Source organism: Microcaecilia unicolor, chromosome 5 (genome assembly GCF_901765095.1).
Source record: "Microcaecilia unicolor chromosome 5, aMicUni1.1, whole genome shotgun sequence".
NCBI classification, from domain to species: Eukaryota; Metazoa; Chordata; class Amphibia; order Gymnophiona; family Siphonopidae; genus Microcaecilia; species Microcaecilia unicolor.
The window spans coordinates 209,870,913-209,891,050 of NC_044035.1; the positions used below are offsets into that span (position 1 = coordinate 209,870,913).

General features: G+C 47.1%; 1 protein-coding gene across 2 annotated transcripts in view; it reads right to left on the minus strand.

The window, feature by feature from the left end:
* The window catches only part of PLLP (plasmolipin), a 296,653-nt gene extending 277,104 nt beyond the window's left edge, over positions 1-19,549 (minus strand). The window contains exon 1 of one of the 2 annotated variants that reach the window (XM_030203734.1): positions 19,177-19,547. In XM_030203734.1, coding sequence (XP_030059594.1) covers positions 19,177-19,320 — 144 coding nt within the window. In that variant the 5' untranslated portion in view covers positions 19,321-19,547. Of the gene's footprint in view, positions 1-19,176 lie in introns of both variants that reach the window. The other variant, XM_030203735.1, reaches the window with a different exon arrangement.
* Positions 19,550-20,138: the final 589 nt, after the last annotated feature.

Below are 20,138 nucleotides of genomic sequence, written 5' to 3' on the forward strand. Positions count from 1 at the left end.
GAGAATGATTCTAGTATTTTTATTTGTGTTTCGATTGTATAAGATTGTTGATCTATTATGAGGTTTTGGTAAGTGGTGGGATTGTGCTGGCTGGATAGAACCAAGAGTTTGGTTTTGTCTCAGTTCAGTTTAAGTTGACAGCTGTGGCCCAGTTTTCCATGAGGTTGAGTCCTGGAGCTATCAGGACACTGAATAATATTGGTGATATCGAGGAGGACACTGAATAATATTGGTGATATCGAGGAACTCTGAGGTACCCCGCATTCAGGGATCCAGGAGGCTAAAAACTCATTGGACATCTTGACAAGATAGGATCTAGTTATGAGAAAACCACTGAACCAGGCTGCTACTGCTCCAGTTATTCCTATGCCATCAAGCAAGTTCATTAGAATTGTGTGATCTACTAGGCTGAAGGCGCTTGACATATCGAATTGTAATAGTAGTATTGACTGGCTTTGGCTTATTATTCTTCTGAATTTTGTGATCAGGTGATTATGACTGTTTCAGTGCTATAGCATGGTCTGATGTAGAGAGTTGCACGGGGACAGAAATCTTACCCGTCCCCGCCCGTCCCCGCTGGAATCTTACCCGTCCCCACCCATCCCCACTGGAATCTTACCCATCCCCACCCATCCCCGCAAAAATTTAAACCATCCCAACCCGTCCCCACCCGTCCCCGTAAGAATTTAACCCACCCCACCCATCCCCGTAAGAATTTAATAGTACATAAAAGAAAGTTCCAGTCAGCTCCCTCAGTCTCTCTCTGGATTTGAGCCACAGCACTGTAGGCAAGGAAGGAACGGAAGTTGGAACTTGGAACACTCTGGTGCGCACATGTAAGATTTGTCTCTGATTCACTGGCAGTGTGTGCTGAGAGGTCGCCACATGCACGTGCCAGTACGTCAGGTGACATCTGATTCTCGTGCCTGTGTCAGAGCTGAGGTCTGTGCACCAGCCTGGGAGCAAAGAGGATTAATAGTAACATAGTAAGTGACAGCAAATAAACCTGAACGGTCCATCCACTCTGCCCAATAGTCACACTCATGATCAATTCATCATTAAATCAACGAGTGTGATATTATATACTTGATTATGGTCTCTCTTTCGTGTTTCTGGAACAAAGACCACAGAAGTCTATCTGGCCCTATCCTTTTGTTCCAACTACTAGAGTTGCCGTTGAAGCCTACTCCAGTCTATTCATCTTCTCATTTGTGGGACACAGACCGTAAAAGTCTGTCCAGCACTGTCCTCATGTTCCAGCCACTGAAGTTGCTGTCTAAGCCCTTTCCAGCCCATCCTAAACCAGAATTCCATATATTAGACACAGACCATACAAGTCTCCCATCAGCTCTAGTTCATCACAGCCAGAGTTGCCATCTAAGTGTCACTTGACATATCCACACACATGCAGCCATTTAAGGTTAGCTTTTATATAACTTCCATTTTCTAATTAGAGATCCTCTGTGTTCATCCCACGCCTTTTTGAATTCCGTCATCATTTGTGACTCTACCACCTCCTTAATGGAAGACTTTCCACATTTATGCTGTTAAAGCAAGGAAGAAGAGGAGGAGGAGGAGACAGCACTCAAATAAATTGGTATTCGGTAGATGAGAGGTTGGTGCAGGTGCAGCTTACACTTCTACGGGAAGCCCACAGAACTGGTTCCATCCCCGTGGGAACCCCGCAGGAACTGCCTCCGTCCCCGCGGGAACCCCGCAGAACTGCTGCCATCCCCGCGGGAACCCCACAGGAACTGCCTCCGTCCCCGCGGGATTCCCGCGGGGACGGAAGCCGTGCAGCTCTCTAGTCTGATGCCTAATTGAGAGCTATGAAGGACTGAGCAGTGCGTTAGTATTCCATTAATTGTTGTGCTACTAGTCCCTCCATTGTTTTGGTTGGCAGCTTGAAAGAAAAACCTACCTAATAACAGGGAGGCAGACACTCTTTTTTTCATGGTCTCTGTGTCCAGCTCCAATTGACTGTGGAGCCCCTAGATATGATAGATCGGATTCCTGTCACAAGTGTTTTGATGCCTGTTTTGTCTCAGTCTTTATAATACACAATTTGCACCATTGTGCATTAGGGAGAAACTGTAGAATAAAGTCAAGCTTACTAAGCGACTTGGGTAGACCACTGGTGGCTCTGGCAATTAACCCCTAATTACCACTACTCTACTGCAAGTCTCGCAACATATCCCACTATGGCCAATATTAGATCATGGTTTTTGTACTGCATGATAATACTATGGATAACGGGGTTACAAGCTGCCTCAATCAACAAATGGAACAAAATCACTCTACTTATCATAGCAAGATGATGCTCCTCCCCCCACCAACTGGAAAGACCAAATTATAAAAAAAACAAAACAAAGCACAGATCAAAAACCTAACCAATACCAAAAAGACAAGCACAAATTACAATTGCAATGGCCACAACATCAAAAAATGATAGAACACACAGACATTTACAGACTGTTAAGAACACCAACATCAACACTGATACATATGTACCCATTCCTAAATAAATGCAAGATCAGCAATGAACAAGTCAACCAAAATTAGAGACTGGACTGAATCCGAGCAATTAGGTATACTATTCATAACAGAAATGTGGCTACAAGAGCAAGATCACTGCTTGACTTATGCCCACCAGGATATAAAATATCAACAGAAGTACAAAGAAAGGAGGTTGAAGGATATAAATCCTTCTTTACAGTAGAAACCATAGCCGAACATATATTCCCAGCAATTGAAATCATGGCATGCAAAATCACAGACTCAACATTAACTGATCAAGTATGCAATATACTTTTCTACCACCCGTCTGGAAGATGGTCCAACACCCAAGAAAACTTCATGGACTTCATAACAAACATTTGAACAAACTTCTCAAATGTCCTTCTACTAGTTGACATCAATCTACACCAAGCAACATGACACCCAACACCAGGCTTCTAACAAACGTCCTGAACCAATGGAACTTCAAAATGGAACCAGCCACCTCATGTCATGTAAAAAAGGTCATCAATTAGACATACTAACTTACAGGTTCTTAGACAATAACAACCATATAATAGAGAATCATAACTGGGCAGAGGTGCCATGGTTAGATCATAACAAACTCACCTTCATACTTCAATGGAAAGATAAGGGCAAAAATAGAGAACCGAAGACACCACACACTGCCCTAACCAGAGGAAATGTGGACAACTACAGAGATGAATGACCAAAGACAAACAGAAATTGGGTGGAAAGGAACCAATATTAAGTGATCAGTCACCACATCAAGGTAAGATGGCTGTGTGTCTGATGAATGACCAAAGAAACATAATACCCACTAACATTCATTTCTTGAGAATCTGGAACGAACTAAATGGAAACATACTAAATGAAATAGCACCATTCAAAATAAAAACAAAGAGGAAATGACAACCGTGCAGGAAACTGGCAAGAAATTGGGCCAAAAACAAAATCAGACAAACAAAACCACACGGAGGAAAGCCATAGCAAGTACAAACACATCATAAAAAGAGCCAAAGCGGAATACTACAGCACATACATGTGCTCAGAAGAGATAAACATGAAAAAAAATATACAAACTAATGAAAAACATACTGAACACACAAGCTCTGCTAACATCAAGTGAAAAACCACCAACAGCAGATGAGCTCACACAATATTTTGAGGAAAAAATAACAAAATAAGATCAAACCTAGCTGCAACACAAACAACACTCACAGATTTCCTACACGAATGTGAAATCAATGAGGAACACATCAAGGCAGATAGAATCTGGTCCTCCTTCAAGATACCAACAACCAGCTCAGTTAAAGCACTACTGACAAAATATACACATGCTAACTGCCTACTAGACAGCTGCCCAAACTACATGATGGAAAACCCACCAGACTGGTTCATCAAGCGCTTAACTGAACTCTAGAATACATGTTCTTGAAAGGCCATATCTCTCTGGCAGTGACAACATCATACTCACTCCAATCCCTAAAGACACCACCAGAAAGATCAGTGAACTCACTAATTATAGACCAGTGGCATCAATACCACTGCTGACCAAAACAATGGAGGGACTAGTATCACAATAAGTAATGTAATACCCAACACACTACTCAGTCCTTCACAGCGCTCAGTCTTATTCAGGCTCTCTGTTTGCATTTGAAATCAGTGGAGATAAGAAATGCAGAGTTGCAAGATATACAGGCACAGATCCTTAAGATCAAACATGATCGGGGAGGGTGCTGTTTCTTTGACTTCAGTTGGATGATATTACCTTGACTGGCAAATGTTGATACCCTAATAATGATCAACCTCATTTTTTTTTAACTTTAAGTTTTTATTGAAAGTATTGATGCAGTTAACCAAAACAATTATTGGCTCATTAACACAAATTATCTACAGCGGCTCCCACACTTACATCTCCTAACAAGCCCTCATCTCTCTATATAAAACGCACATCCAACATTCTAATGAAGCCTCACTTTCCCAACGTTCTAAAGTGAGGCGACAGAGACCACTTTTTGAACATCAGTGTTTGCCCCGCCCACGCGCTGCTGATTGGCTGTGCCTCAGGTGATGCACACAAAGTACGGTTCCACCTCCCAAACACTCACATGGACTTAGAAACCACCAAGCCTTTGAATGGGACCGGTGCTGCAGAGGAGCAGGAGTGGGACAGCGAAGAAAATGCAGCGGCGTTCAGGAAAAAACAAACACGAGTCCCGCCCCTTCCTGAGGAGGGGGTAGCTACCAGCACGGGGACCAACCGCGAGGAAAGCGCGGACGAAGAACGCCACTAAACAACCACTACATCGCGGACCTTACTCTGCAAGCTGTTCATGCGGTGAGTCTCCAAGCCGGCGTTCAGTGCCTACAACAGAGACTTCCAAACACATGCGCCCTCAGCCCCGCCCCCCATACAGAACGCCACCCACATTCCACACTAAAACCAAACCAACCCCCCCCCCCAAAAAAAAAAAAAACTACCCAAACGGAAACCTCCGGCGCCCAACCCCCCCTAAAAAAACGGATCACAGCCCACCTGAGTGCCCAGCTGAAATCAGTGCCTACAAGGAGACCTCCAGACACATGCGCCCTCAGCCCCATCCCTCCCTACAGAACACCACCCACATTCCACACTCGAAAAAAACCCATATCTACTCCTACTGCCTGCCTGCAACGGATCCCTCTGGTTTCAACAAAAATACAAGTGCCTACAAATACCACATCAGAGTGCCCTGCTGAATTAAGATTACTGTATCACACTCACACGCAGAGAATCACCCCCTACCAGCCACAAAAAAAACCCCACATCTAATATGGACAATCAGCATCACTCACTAACACACACACATACAACCAAACTGCCCACCACCCAAAATGCCACACACTGCCATGGACAGACAACATCTTGCTTTCACACTCATACACACACACTCCCTCCCCCAACCCCCTTAATACAAAAACTGAAACAGTAAAAACCTACATCTCTCTCTTACAAACACCCACAGACTCCCATAATCCCCCCCCCCCCAAAAAAAAACACAAACACTCATACAGAACAACCCTACCCCACAAACACCCCCCCACAAAATGGCACAGACACCCACAACCCCCCTCAAAACCACAAACACTCATACAGAACAACGCTACCCTACCCCACAAACACCCCTCCACCCCAAAAAAAATAGCATACACCCATAGACCCCCCCACAACCCCCCCTCAAAACCACAAACACTCATACAGACTTTACAACTTTAAAAAAAACTCTTTTCCTTTAAAAATATATATATATATCCCTTAATATCAAACAGAAAAGAAAACAAAAAAAAAAAAACCACATGCTAGCGCCCGTTTCATTTGTTTTGGAAACGGGCCTTTTTACTAGTATCTAATATTAAAGACAATAACAATACTCGTAACCTGAGCTCCCCTCAACAACCCCTCCATATTATTTTATTTCTAACAAGTTTTTCCCCTGATGTCCAACATCCCATTTCCCCCCACCCCCCTCTCCCCACCCCCAAACCCCCACAACAGCACCAAACTGCCCCCCTCCCCTTCTCCACTTCTTCCCCCCCCCCCACCCTCAAAGGTAGGTACCTATATTTTCTTTAATCCAGCCTTGAAACAAACCCATCTCCTTTTACATCTCAAAGACCCCACCCTTCTAGATGCTATTAAATATTCCATGTGTATTAGTTGCCCCACTTTGTCCTTCCACTCCTCCAATTTAGGAGAACTCAGAGATTTCCATCTTAGGGCTATAAGACATTTGGCCGCTGCAAAACCCAATCGAAGCCATTTACTAACTTCCCAAGACTCCCTCTCATTGTACAAGCCCAATAAGTATTCCCAGGGCCCGCACACCAAGGAAGTGCTTGTCAACTTAACCAACCCTTTCACCACCTCCTGCCAAAATCCATCACCCCAGGGCATGTCCACCAGATATGTAGAACAGTGGCGTAGCCAGACATGACATTTGGGTGGGCCCAGAGCTAATATGGGTGGGCACCATGGGGTTGATATTCACTGCTGGCAGGCTGTGTAGTTAAAGCCTGCTGCCAGTGCTGAACCAGGAAATTCAATGTTGCGCCCTATCCGGCAATCGGCATTGAATTTCTGGTTTTATTTTTGGCCGCTGGAACTTAAAAACGGTTAACAGATATTCAACGCTAAATGGTTAACTACTACTACTACTTAGCGTTTCTATAGCTGCTGCCAGGGTTATGCAGCGCTGTACAAGTTTAGCATGGGGAAGGACAGTCCCTGCTCAAGAGAGCTTACAATCTAAAGGTTACAAACTATGTAGTCAGTGTAGGTAACTTACAACTTATGTAGTCAATGTAGGTAGCTTACAATCTAAAGGTTATAACTATGTAGGGAAGGTGGTTAGGCGCCAAAAGCAAGGGAGAAGAGATGGGCTTGAGTAAGGACTTGAAGATGGCAGGGAGGGCGCATGGCGTATGGGCTCGGGAAGTCTGTTCCAGGCATAAGGTGATGCGAGGCAGAAGGGGTGGAGTCTGGAGTTAGCGGTGGTAGAGAAGGGTACAGATAGTAGTGATTTGTCCTGAGAGCGGAGGTTACGGGTGGTAACATACGGGGAGAGGAGGGTAGAGAGGTAAAGGGGGGCTGCAGATTGAGTGCACTTGAAGGTCAATAGGAGAAGCTTGAACTGTATACGGTAGCGGATCGGGAGCCAGTGAAGCAACTTGAGGAGAGGGGTGATATGAGAGTATCGATTCACGCGGTAGATAAGATGTGCGGCGAATTTTGGACAGATTGAAGGGGGGATAGATGGCTAAGCGGGAGGCCAGCGAGAAGAAGGTTGCAATAGTCAAGACGAGAGGTAACGAGCGAGTGGACGAGGGTTTCGGGTGGTCTGTTCAGAGAGGAATGGGCGAAGTTTGCTAATATTAAAGAGGAAGAAGCGACAGGTCTTAGCTGTCTGCTGGATATGGGCAGAGAAGGAGAGGGAGGAGTCGAAGATGACTCCGAGATTGCGGGCTGAAGAGACGGGGAGGATGAGGGCGTTGTCAACAGAGACGGAAAGTGGGGGAAGAGGAGAAGAGGGTTTGGGTGGAAAGACAAGGAGCTCGATCTTAGCCATGTTCAGTTTCAGATGCCGGTTGGACATCCAGGCAGCGATGTCTGAGAGGCAGGCCGAAACTTTGGCCTGGGTTTCGACTGTGATGTCGGGAGTGGAGAGATAAAGCTGGGTGTCATCAGCATAGAGATGTACTGGAAACCATGTGATTGAGATCAGCGAGCCCAGGGAAGAGGTGTAGATCGAGAAAAGAAGCGGTCCAAGGACAGATCCTTGAGGAACCCCAACAGAGAGCGGGATGGGGGTGGAAGAAGAGCCATTAGAAAATACTCTGAAGGTGCGTTGGGAAAGGTACGAAGAGAACCAGGAGAGGACGGAGCCCTGGAACCCGAATGAGGACAGTGTGGTTAAGGACCTATCTTTACATAGGACTGCTATTTATGCAGTACTATTTAACTGCTTAACTCAGCACTGACCATCAGCACTAACTGGCTATAATGGGCGACATAGCTGGTTAGCCGCTATGTGCTAGCCGCAAATATTTAGCGGAGATTACTGGCTATCTTCTGCTGAATATTTGCGGTTAGCCAGTTAAATGATATTTAAGTGGTTAGTGGATGTTGCTGACTGGTTAAATAGCACTGAATATTGAGGGTGTATGTATATATAAATTGGGGGGGGGGGGGGGGTATGTATATATAAATAATGCCTTAGAATGCTCTTGATGATGGATATCTAAGTAAATACCCTGCCCAACAGCTGTCCTGCATCAACATAAATAGAGAAGAACAACAACCACCAAGAAAGTGCCAACCAAGGGATATTTATGAAAAATATAAAAAAAAAAAAAGGTCAACTAAAATGATATACAGGTCATAGGATCTATTAAAAAAAAAAAAGGTATCAAGACTCGATGCAGTCCTGTGTTTTGGTGCATGGGGCATCTGCCTCAGGAGTCTCAACTTCAGTTGGACGTGTAAGTCCTTTGTACTGTTAAAGGACAGATATGAACACAACACAATCAAACAGCCACCCACTGGCACTACTAGGCTGTTTAGGCCAGTTATTTATTTATTTATTTATTTATTGCATTTGTATCCCACATTTTCCCACCTCTTTGCAGGCTCAATGTGGCTTACAATCAGTGGCGTACCAAGGGGGGGGCGGTGGGGGCGGTCCGCCCCGGGTGCCAGTGGGTGGGGGGTGCTCCGCTCCCGCCGCCTCCCGTGGCCGTTCCCACGGCGCCGCACATTTAAAAAACCGGCGAAGCAGCGTCGCAGGCAGCGCCTCGTGCCCTGCTTGTAAAAAAAAAAAAAATCAAACCTCCTTCTCCTCCTCGTCTTGACGTCGACTCGGGCCTTCCAATCAATTTGATTGGAAGGCCCGAGTCGACGTCAAGACGTCAAGACGAGGAGAAGGAAGGAGATTTGATTTTTTTTTTACAAGCAGGGCATGAGGCGCTGCCTGCGACGCTGCTTCGCCGGTTTTAATGGGACTGAGGTGGGGAAGGAGAGGGGCAAAAGGGACTCGGGTGGGGGTGTTCAGAGGGGAGAAGGGGACTGGGGTGGGGGTCTCAGACAGGGGAGAAGGGGACGGGTGGGGATCTCAGAAGGGAGAAGGGGAGAAGGGGACTGGCGTGGGGAGAAGGGGACTGGGGTGGGGGTCTCAGACGGGAGAAGGGGACTGGGGTGGGGATATCAGAGGGGAGAAGGGGACTCGGGTGGGGGTGTTCAGAGGGAGATGGGGATTGGGGTGGGGGTCTCAGACAGGGGAGGGGAGAAGGGGACTGGGGTGGGGGTGTTCAGAGGGGAGAAGGGGACTGAGGTGGGGATCTCAGACATGGGAGGGGAGAAGGGGACTGGGGTGGGGGTGTTCAGAGGGGAGAAGGGGACTGGGATGGGGGTGTTCAGAGGAGAGAAGGGGACTGGGGTGGGGGTCACAGACAGGAGAAGGGGAGGGGGAGGGGAGAATGTGACTGGGGTGGAGGTGTTCAGAGGGGAGAAGGGGGCTGGAACTGGGGGCTGAAAAAAGGGGCAGAGAGAGAGGGGACAGATCCTAGATGGAAGGGGGAGCGAGAGGGAGGGCAGACCCCTGGATGGATGGGAGAGGGAGGGCAAATGGTGGATTGAAGGGGCAGAGAGAAAGGGCAGGCAGTGGATGGAAGGGACGGCAGAGAGGGCAGACACTGGATGGCAGAGAGAGAGAGAGAGAGGGAAGACAGATGCTGGATGGAAGGAAGACGGTGAAAAGAAGATGAGGAAAGCAGAAACCAGAGACAACAAACTGTAAATAAAATATATATTTTTATTTTTTTTGCTTTAGGATAAAGTATTGTAGATGTGTTAAATGTTTATAATAGAACATGTAAATAAGGTAATCTTTTTATTGGACTAATTTTAATACATTTTGACTAACTTTCGGAGAACAAAACCCCCTTCCTCAGGTCAGGATAGGATACTGTAACAGCACTATACTGTACTGACCCGAGGACGGAGGTTTTGGCCTCTGAAAGCTAAATGTATTAGTCCAATAAAATGGTATTATTTTACTTTCTATATTTGTTTTATTTCTATTTGTTAATTTGTAAAGTGGTGATTGGTACTTGTTAGGTTTTTTTTTCAAATTTACATCTGCTGTCTTTATATTTTGCACAGTACTAGGGGACAGTTTCTGTTTCTGTGGTGTTGCATTGTATGCAGAGTCTGGCATTGGGGGTTCAGTTTAATTTTTGTCTAAATAGAAAGTTTATGATTACTTATTCTATAGTGGATTAGGGTGTATCTGTGTTTGTGAAAAAGACATGGCTTTCAGTTGGCATTGACTGTGCAGGATCTACGATTTGTACTATTCTGTCTGGTTTCGTTTTACAATAGGTGAATTGATGTTCTAGTGCTCACTGTAGTGTTTAAGATGCTTTCCTTTTCCTTGTGTGACTCGTAGAAATGACTGCTTATGGTATGGTAGAATTGCTCTATAGGTCCTGAGTGTTTATATTCTCGGCATGCCTAGTACTGGATTTGGGGGGGGGGGGGGGGGGGGGGGGGGGGGTGTTAAAAAATGACCGGCCCCAGGTGTCAACTACCCTAGGTACGCCACTGCTTACAATATATCATGAATAGTGGAAGTAGATTAGAACATAGACATTTAGTATTCCAGACGCATGCGTTAGTTTGTATTTTAGACCTTTGCAGCTGGGGAAATGAAGATTAAGGAATGTGCGGGATGATCTTTTAGCATTCCTGGTGGTAGGTCTATCAGTCCGACGTAGGCTGGGGCTTCTCCGTGGATGATTTCGTGAACTAGGGAACATATTTTGAACGTGATGCGCTCTTTAAGTGGGAGCCAGTGTAGCTTTTCTCATAGGGGTTTAGCGCCTTCATATTTTGATTTACTGAATATGAGTCTGGCTGCGGTGTTCTGGGCTGTCTGAAGTTTCTTGATTATTTGCTCTTTACAGCCAGCGTAGAGTGCGTTGCAATAGTCTAGATGGCTGAGCACCATTGATTGTACCAGGTTTTGGAAGACGGTCCTTGGGAAGAAAGGTCTTACTCTTTTTAATTTCCACATTGAGTGGAACATCTTCTTGGTTATGTTTTCACGTGGCTCTCAAGTGTTAAATGTCGATCGATGGTAACTCCAAGGATTCTTAGGGTATCCAATATTGGAAGGGACAGGTTTGGTGTGTTGATGGTGGTGAATTTGTTCGTATTGTGTTGAGAAGTGAGTATTAGGCACTGGGCTTTTTCTGCATTAAGTTTCAACTGAAATGCATCCGCCCATGAATGCATGATGTGGAGACTTTGGTTGATGTCATTGGAAATCTCCTTTAAATCTTGCTTAAACGGGTTGTAGATCGTTAGTCATCAGCATATATGTATGGGTTGAGGTTTTGGTTTGATAATAGTTTGGCCAAGAGTGTCATCATTAAGTTTAATAGAGTCGGCGAGAGGGGGGATAAATGACCAAAAATTAGAAATTGACCTGTAGCCTGGCATAAACAGTGGCCTTCCCTTCCCTACTCCCCCATCCCTCCCTGTGGCTGTAGCCCGGCATCAGTACTACCTTTTCCTACCCCACACCACTCCCTGTAGTCCAGCATCAGCCCTGCCCTTTCCAATCTCCCACCCCCAACCAGAAACACATCAGCATGAAATATAAAACTTTTTTTTTTTTACCTGGGGATTGCAGAGCCCAAGCCCACCAAAATGAAATTATAAAACTTTTTTTTTTAATCACCATTATACATACAACTGTTTTGTTTAACCTGACCAGTGCTAAGCCCCCCCCAACCAACCCCCCCCCCCCCCCCAGCAATCCAACTTTACACAGAAACTTGTTTTTTTTTTTTTTTTAACCTGGGTAGCACTTTGCTGCAGAGTCTACTGCAGTACCCCCTGATGAGGCCCTGAAGCAGTGTGCTGAAGAGGAGGCCACGGGGGGGGGGGGGGGGGGGGGAGAGTAGGCTTGACTGGGGGGGGGAATGCCGCACTTCTAGCCTCTGCTCCTGCCCCCACGCACCGGGTACGGCACTGCTGTTTCCACTGTGCAGCAAAATCGGCCCAGGAAGTTGTTTATTTGGAGCTCTGGCGCTGCTTGTTTTTAACTTAGCTTCTGCCCCCCCCCCCCCCACCAGTGCTGTGCCATGCTGCTGGAGAAATATGGATCAGCCCCAGACGCTGAACCCGGCGTCTGGGGCTGATAAGTGTCCAAATTTCTTCAGCAGCATGGCACAGCATGAGGAGAGGGGGGCAGCTGCTAAGTTTAAAAAAGCAGTGCCAGAGCTCCAAACAAATAACTTCCCTGGCCGATTTTGCTGCATTTATTTTCTCCAGCGGCACAGCAGAGGAGGGAGGAGGGAGCAGCAGGTAAGTTTTTAAAAAAGCAGTGCGGAGCTCCAAAACTTCCTGCCCCAGGCTAATTTTGCTGCAAAGCAGGAGCCTTACCCTTAGGGGAGGGGGGTGTCTGGGGCTGATGAGTGCCCATATTTCTTCAGCTGCATGGCACAGCACAGGGAGGTAGAGGGGAGGAGCTAAGTTTTAAAAAGCAGCACCAGAGCTCTGTTGCACAGGGGCAGTAGCAGAGGTTAGAAGTGCTGCGTGCAATAGAGCAGCAGCCTCCATGGGGAACTTTAAGCAGAGCAGACTTGGCATAGGTAAGTTTGTAGTGAAGGCAGTGGCGATCCTAGGTCGGCTGACACCCGGGGCGGATCGCCGCTGCGCACCTGCCCCGGGTGCAGCACAACACACACCCCCCGGCGCATCAAACACCCCCCCTGGCGAATCAACCCCTCCCCTTCCGGCGCATCAACACCCCCCCCCTGGCAAATCAACCCCCCCCCCTTCTGGTGCATCAACACCCCCCCTGGCGAATCAAACCCCCCCTTCCGGCACATCAACACCTCCCCCCCGGGTGCCTTCTTGGCTGCTGGGAGCAGCCGCGCGCCTGTCAACTCCGCGGAACCAGCAGAGCTGACAGGCACGCGGCACCCCCCCCAGCAGCGTGCACCCGGGGCTGACCGCCCCCCCTTGGTACGCCACTGAGTGAAGGGTCCTCCCCCTCCCGAATCCCAACTTGACTTCAGGGCAACCCAAACAGCAGCAAAAAAGTAGTTCTGCAGCTGTGCGTGTGTGCAGGGTAATCAGTTTATAAAGCACCTGATTGGTGCAGAGGCTGAGACAGGGTGGGCCTGAGCTGAGATTGGGTGGGCCTAGGCCCACCCAGGCCCACCCGTAGCTACGCCCCTGGTGTAGAAAGGAACCCTTATGCACCCCACACTGCCAACACTTATCCGATGCTTCCAGGTACATTTTATGCAATCTTTCAGGTGTATAATACCATCTAGTAAGAACTTTATATGCATTCTCTTGTACCAGGACACATACTGATGCTTTATATACTTCAGGGCAAATAGTTTCCCATTCCTGGTCAGTAAATTTGCATCCCAACTCTGCTTCCCATGCCCCTTGAAACCCAAACTGCCCCGGGTCAATTCCCCGAAAAAATCTGTAAAGCACAGATATAGGTCTGGGAACCCGTCTCAAAATGATCCACAAGTTTTCCAAATATTCCCGCTCTTGCAGGTTTCCCCCTCTCCATCCCATACCCCTCATAAAATGCTGAACCTGAACATATGCAAACCTATCCCCCTCCGTCAGATCATACCTAGAACACAGCATCTCAAAACTCAACAACTGTCCAGCCTGCATCACATTACGAAAATTTATCAACCCCTTCCTCTCCCAACGCTCAAATCTAGCATTCTCTCTGCCCGCCCCAAATTTCGGTTCCCACCGCAGGGGCGCCAGTGTAGAAACCTCACCCTCCTGACCCCATCTCCTCCTAACCTCCCTCCACACTCCTATCAAATGCTTCACATATGGATTATGCAACCCTTCAGGCAACCCTCCCTCCGTGATCCACAAATAGGAAGAAAGCTCCCTGCAGGGGCTATATGACCTTTCCACTTGACTTCCTGGCTTCAAATTCCCCCCTCCCAATCCATGAGCATCCGCACCTGTGCTGCATAGTAGTACCATTCAATGTTAGGCACCGCCCTGCCTCCCCTCTAAGGCGCTCCCCACAAAACCCGGCGTCCTAATCTAGGGTGCTTCCCATTCCAAACAAACTGTGTTACCAAACCCTGTAGTCGCTTAATAAGTCCTCTAGGGAGTTCCACCAGTAAAGCCTGGAATAAAAAAAGCAAGCGTGGCAAAACATTCATCTTAATCACTGCCATACGTCCCCACCAAGATAACCACAACCCTTTCCAACTAGACAACTCAGATCTAATTTGACCCACTAACTTATCATAATTAATACTGCTTACCTGATTGAGATCACCCGGAATTTGAATCCCTAGATATCGAAATTTACTTTTGGCCCATCTGAAGGGAAATCACCCACCCAATCGACTTGCCTCCCCTGGAGATAATGACACTTCCAATATCTCACTTTTATCCATGTTAACCTTGAACCCCACACAATCCTCAAACTCATCTAAAATCTCCAATATCTTAGGCAGCGTTCGTTCTGGGTCAACCATATACATCAAAACATCATCAGCAAATAATGCTATTCTATGTTCCCTCCCCCCAAACCTGACTCCTCTCAAGTCCGGATGCTGATGTATAACTTCCGCCAAAGGTTCCATATACAACGCAAACAAGAGAGGAGAAAGTGGGCATCCCTGTCTGGTCCCTCTCTCCACAGAAAAAAAATTTGTATAACCCCCATTTAATCCCCATTTATTCAAAGACAAGCCCTTGGATTATCACAGGGCCGTGCCAACACGGTAAGCGAGGTAAGCATGGCAGGGGGGCGCTTCCCTCTGGGGGTCGCCGCCGCACCATGCTCACCTTGCTCGCCCTCCCGCTCCCATTGTTCAACTTCCCGCCCTCTTCTCCCCTCCCCAACATCCCTTTTCTTTTTTTTTCCTTTTTAAATTTACCTCCGTGGCGGTTCCGGCAGCGCAGCGTCAGTGAAGGAGGCGGCGCTCCCGACGTCTCTATCCTTCCCTTCGCTGTGTTCCGCCTTCTTCTGATGTCATTTCCTTGACATCAGAAGAAGGCGGAACACAGCGAAGGGAAGGCTAGAGACGTCGGGAGCGCTGCCTCCTTCACTGACGCTGCGCTGCCGGAACTGCCACGAAGGTAAATTTAAAAAGAAAAAAAAGAAAAGGGATGTTAGGGGGAGAGAAGAGTGTGGGCAGTTGAACAATGGGAGCGGGAGGGCAGGGGAGAGACGAGAGCATGGATGCGAAGGGGGAGGGGAGAAGAGGGCGGGCCAGGCCAACTGGGACATGATGGGACAGGGGAGCGAGAGGAGAGAGGAGCATGGATGCGAGGGGGGGTCATGGAAGGGAGAGAGGGGAATTGCTGGATAGGGATTAATGGAGGGTGACAGAGGAGCATGGATGGGAGGGGCAGGGCTCAGGGAGAGAGGGGAATTGCTGGAAAAGGATGAATGGAGGGGGCAGGGGACAGAGGAGCATGGATAGGCATGGATTGGGAGGGCAGGGAGAGAGGGGAATTGCTGAAATGGATGAATGGAGGGGGCCAGGGGACAGAGGAGTATGGATGGGCATGGATTGGGAGGGCAGGGTCAGGGCAGAGAGGGGAATTGCTGGAAAAGGATGAATGGAGGGGGCAGAGGACAGAGGAGCATGGATGGGAGGGCAGGGCTCAGGGAGAGAGGAGAAATTGCTGGACATAGAGGGGAGGGAAGAGAGATGAAGGAGTTGAAATGAGGGAAAACGAAGAGAGGAGAAAAACTGCACATGGATGAAGAAAATAGGCAGAAGCTGAGGACCAGAAATGAAGAAGAAAGGAGGAAAGGAAAGAAATAAATGGAAAGGAAGCCCTGGAAACGGAGTTAAGAGGACAGATAGCAGCAGAATCAGATACTGGGCCAGCATGATCAGAAAAAGAAAGTCACCAGACAACAAAGGTAGAAAAAATCATTTTATTTCATTTTAGTGTTGGAATATGTCCACTTTGAGAATTTACATCTGCTATCTTATTTTGCAATGTATAGCAATTTGTTTCTAAGAATATTGCTGACAATTCCTGTCAGTGTGGCAAGTGGTGAGCGATCATTTTCACGGGGGGGAGGGGCACCGCCGCCGCCAACTGATAGTCTGCAGGGGGGGGCGCCAGAGACCCTAGGCACGGCCCTGGATTATCATAAGGCTGCCAGACACTTAGAAAAGTTACCTCCCAAGCCCATCCTTTCCAACACTGCCTACAAAACCCCCCAACTAACCCTATCAAAGGCCTTTTCCGCATCAATAGCCAACAAAATCGTCCCCCTACCTCCCCTCTGTGCTTCCCATATCAAATTCAAAGTGCGCCTAATATTATCAGCTACCTGTCTTCTGGGAATAAATACCGCCTGATCCGCATTCACTAGCCTAGGCAACACTCTAGCCAGCCTATTCGCCAGTATCTTTGCCACTATTTTCACGTCCACATTCAGTAAAGAAATGGACCTATACGAACCACAACACCTGGATCTTTCCCTGACTTAGGGATAACCACCACCCCCACCTCAGACATTGATCTGGGAAACCCTCTCCCCTCCAAGACTCCATTCCCCACCCTCACCAATAAATCACTCACCTCTTCTACATAACATTTATAAAATTTCCCTGTATATCCATCTAACCCTGGAGCCTTCCCATTCAGCAACCTCTTAATCACATCCTGTACCTCTCCCAATCGAATAGGCTCTCCAATTCTAGCCTTCTCTACTTCATCTAACCACTGAAGAGGAATGCCATCCAAATACGCACACCCAGGGCCTATCACTCCCCCCACTAATAACTCAATCCCTTAGTGTCCCCCATCTTCCCTCTCCCACCCTTTCATATCTGCCCCCCCTCAAACAACTCCTCCCACTCTAACCCCCCTACCAAGGACCTCCCTAAGAGGCTCCAAACCATCCCATTTATTCTACCCCAGTCCTCTTTTCTGATTGACAGTCAATTGCAGCTCATCTCTACTACTCTGCACTTCATGAAATGGGCTTCGCAGTTGTCTTCCCTCGCACCACTACCTTCTGCCATTTCGTAACCACTCAAGGATCCTTCCGCCGCTCATCCGACACCAGCTGATCAGCAATTAACCTGGTTAATTGCATAACATATTTTATTTTATTTTAGTTACATTTGTACCCCGCGCTTTCCCACTCATGGCAGGCTCAATGCGGCTTACATGGGGCATTGGAGGGTTAAGTGACTTGCCCAGAGTCACAAGGAGCTGCCTGTGCCTGAAGTGGGAATTGAACTCAGTTCCTCAGTTCCCCAGGATCAAAGTCCACCACCCTAACCACTAGGCCGCTCCTCCACTTCAGTCAGTCCTTTGTTTATGTGGTACTCTTTAGCCAGTTAAGTCCTGAATATTGGACTTAACTGGCTATGTGTTAGCCAGCTACTCAGAACCGGATATTTAATGCTGAAACTCAGACAGGGCCCGGCAATGAATAGCTGAGAATAATGTTGGCGGCGGTCAGCAAAGTGCTGAGCACTGCCAGCTAAATATTTACCCCAAGTATTTTAAGCACTTACCAACACTAAACCATATACACATCTAGTACAGGAGAAGAGAGAGATTTTGGACGTGGCTGAATTTACCAATGGGCAGCTGGGCCCCCTTTATCAGGAGCTTGGGGCAGCTGCCCCTTTGCCCATTGGTAAACACGGCCCTGATTGTTGAGAAAAGAGTGCACACTGTTTCAGAAAGTGTGCCCTTTTTTAAATAGTGCCCTCTTTCAAAAGAGTACCCATTATTATCAGCAAATGGAAAACACAAATTTTCCTGTTTATTTTCTGCTCACCTTCGAATTTTAATGACATGCAATAATATAGGATATGTGATTGACATTTCCCATGTACTTGGAAAGGGCAGCCCATCCCTAATCTCTGCCCAGTGAAAGTGCTTTAATTATAAGGCCTCGCCCTAGCAGATACATTTCTAATTCTTCTTCCCCACCCTGATTCCAGCATCCACACCTTAGGTCCTTTGCTCCCAATTTTTTAACCCTCCCAGGGTTGCTGGCTATATTTCCTCGAGTGTCCATTCTGGACAAGCAGTAGAAAAAGGAATAATCTGATTTTAGATTGATCATCTGTCTTTGAGTAATGAGGATGAACAATTGAATACCTATTGTTTAATTGTTTGAAGCCTTTTAAGAAAGCTTCTTATGGGAAAGTCAGGAATGGTTAAATCCCCTCACTCCCTTCAAAACCAGATACCTGCACACTTCACACAGAGCAATGTGCATCCTCAGTTCATCTTTAGGCTTGCTGGAATTCTGTACACAAAAATTCAAAATTCTGCAACGTTCTGCACACAAAGAGGCCCTTTTACTAAGCTGCATAGGTGCCTACGTGCGCCAAACACGTACCAAATTGGAGTTACCGCTCGATTACCACGTGGCCCTTGTGGTAATTTCAATTTTTTCACACGTCTGAAAAATATTTCTTAATTTCTGGCATAACGGACGCACACCAAGTGGCATTTGACACACGTAGGTCACTGATAGGTCAATGGCTGGCAGTAAGGTCTCTGATCCAAAATGGACGCAGGCAATTTTGATTTTGACACAAGGTACCCTTGGCCTGGATTGGCCGCTGTTGGGGACAGGATGCTGGGCTCGATGGACCCGTGGTCTTTTCCCAGTGTGGCATTACTTATGTACTTATCCATTTTCAGTTTTTTAAAAAAAGGCCTTTTTACAGGCACACTAAAAAATGGATCGGTGCACGCTCAACACCGGTGCCCACACTACCACAAGCCATTTTTCAGCGCGCCTTTGTAAAAGGACCCTATACAATCTTGATTGCCTCAGAGCATAGGAGCCAACTTTTCAAAATTATTAGGGGTGCTAAGCCCAATGAAAATAACCCCTCCCTGGACACATACAAGGAATATTCTCAATATTGGGGGTGCTCAAGCACCCACAGCACCCACAGAGTCGGCTCCAATGCCTCTGAGTATATATTGTGACACAGGTGCCAGCAAAGCTGAACGAAAACAAAGGCTGTAGAAATCATCAATGGGGCGTGCGAGGACCGATCAAAAGAGACTTAAATGGTAGGAAAGAATGAAGTACTTACGATCTCCACGATCATTAAGATCCCGATAAAAGACTTGAGAAAAGTCATCTCGCATGTCGGCGTTCCCATTGCAAAGGTCCTGTTGGTGCCCGAAGCCTCCGGAGTGCTGGTGCGAGTGCTGACTTTAGAGGGAAATTCAGACATGATCGCACTCAAATCACGATCACGATGGTAGAGAAAACAGTTCCGGGAGATAAAGAGGAAATCTTGCTGACCGGTTTCAGTTCTCAAGTGTAAATTAATCCTTTTCTTTTCTAAGTGCACCTTATGCGGCTTTGTTGCCTTGCCCCTGACATTCTCTGCTTGCAGCACCTCCCTAACAAAACTCCCTGTGGTAAAGCAGAAACAGGAGGAGGAACTTCGTCTGGTTAAACAGTTGCTTTCAAATGACACCAGACAGGGCAAGGCAACATTAATTTACTACCATTCAAACATTCTTGGTATGTTTATTGGGGAGGTGGAGGCATGGGGGAGGAGTTTGTTGGTAGAAAATCGATAAATTAACTTCAAAATGTAAGCTCCAGGTCAGTCGAGATGGACAGAAGGCTTTCTCTGAAAACACAGAAAAGCACAGCGCAGCAGCCCAGATTGGACCTTCCACCTCTGACTCTGAAGATTGAACAACTAACCTGTAGCAGCGCCAGCCAGCACCATTACCGTGGCTTTGTTACTTTTATATTAGGTTGGGCTTCACTTAAAAAAGTAGCAATTCATGGCTATGCAAGATTTCTAGAACAAAGTAAGGTGTAAAACGGAGGGGATGTGGCCTTACCTCTTCATAAAGTTTACAGGTAATCATAGCGGCTGGTGACTCACTTGTTTGGGGAGGCTGAAGAAGTAGAGGAGCATGGGCAGAAGAAACTGGACTGAACAGATTTTCTCTTTTCTTTCATCCCTAACACTTTCTACTTAATATTATTGTCTTTTTACATGGGGTAATTGAGGTTTAAGTGACTTGCCCA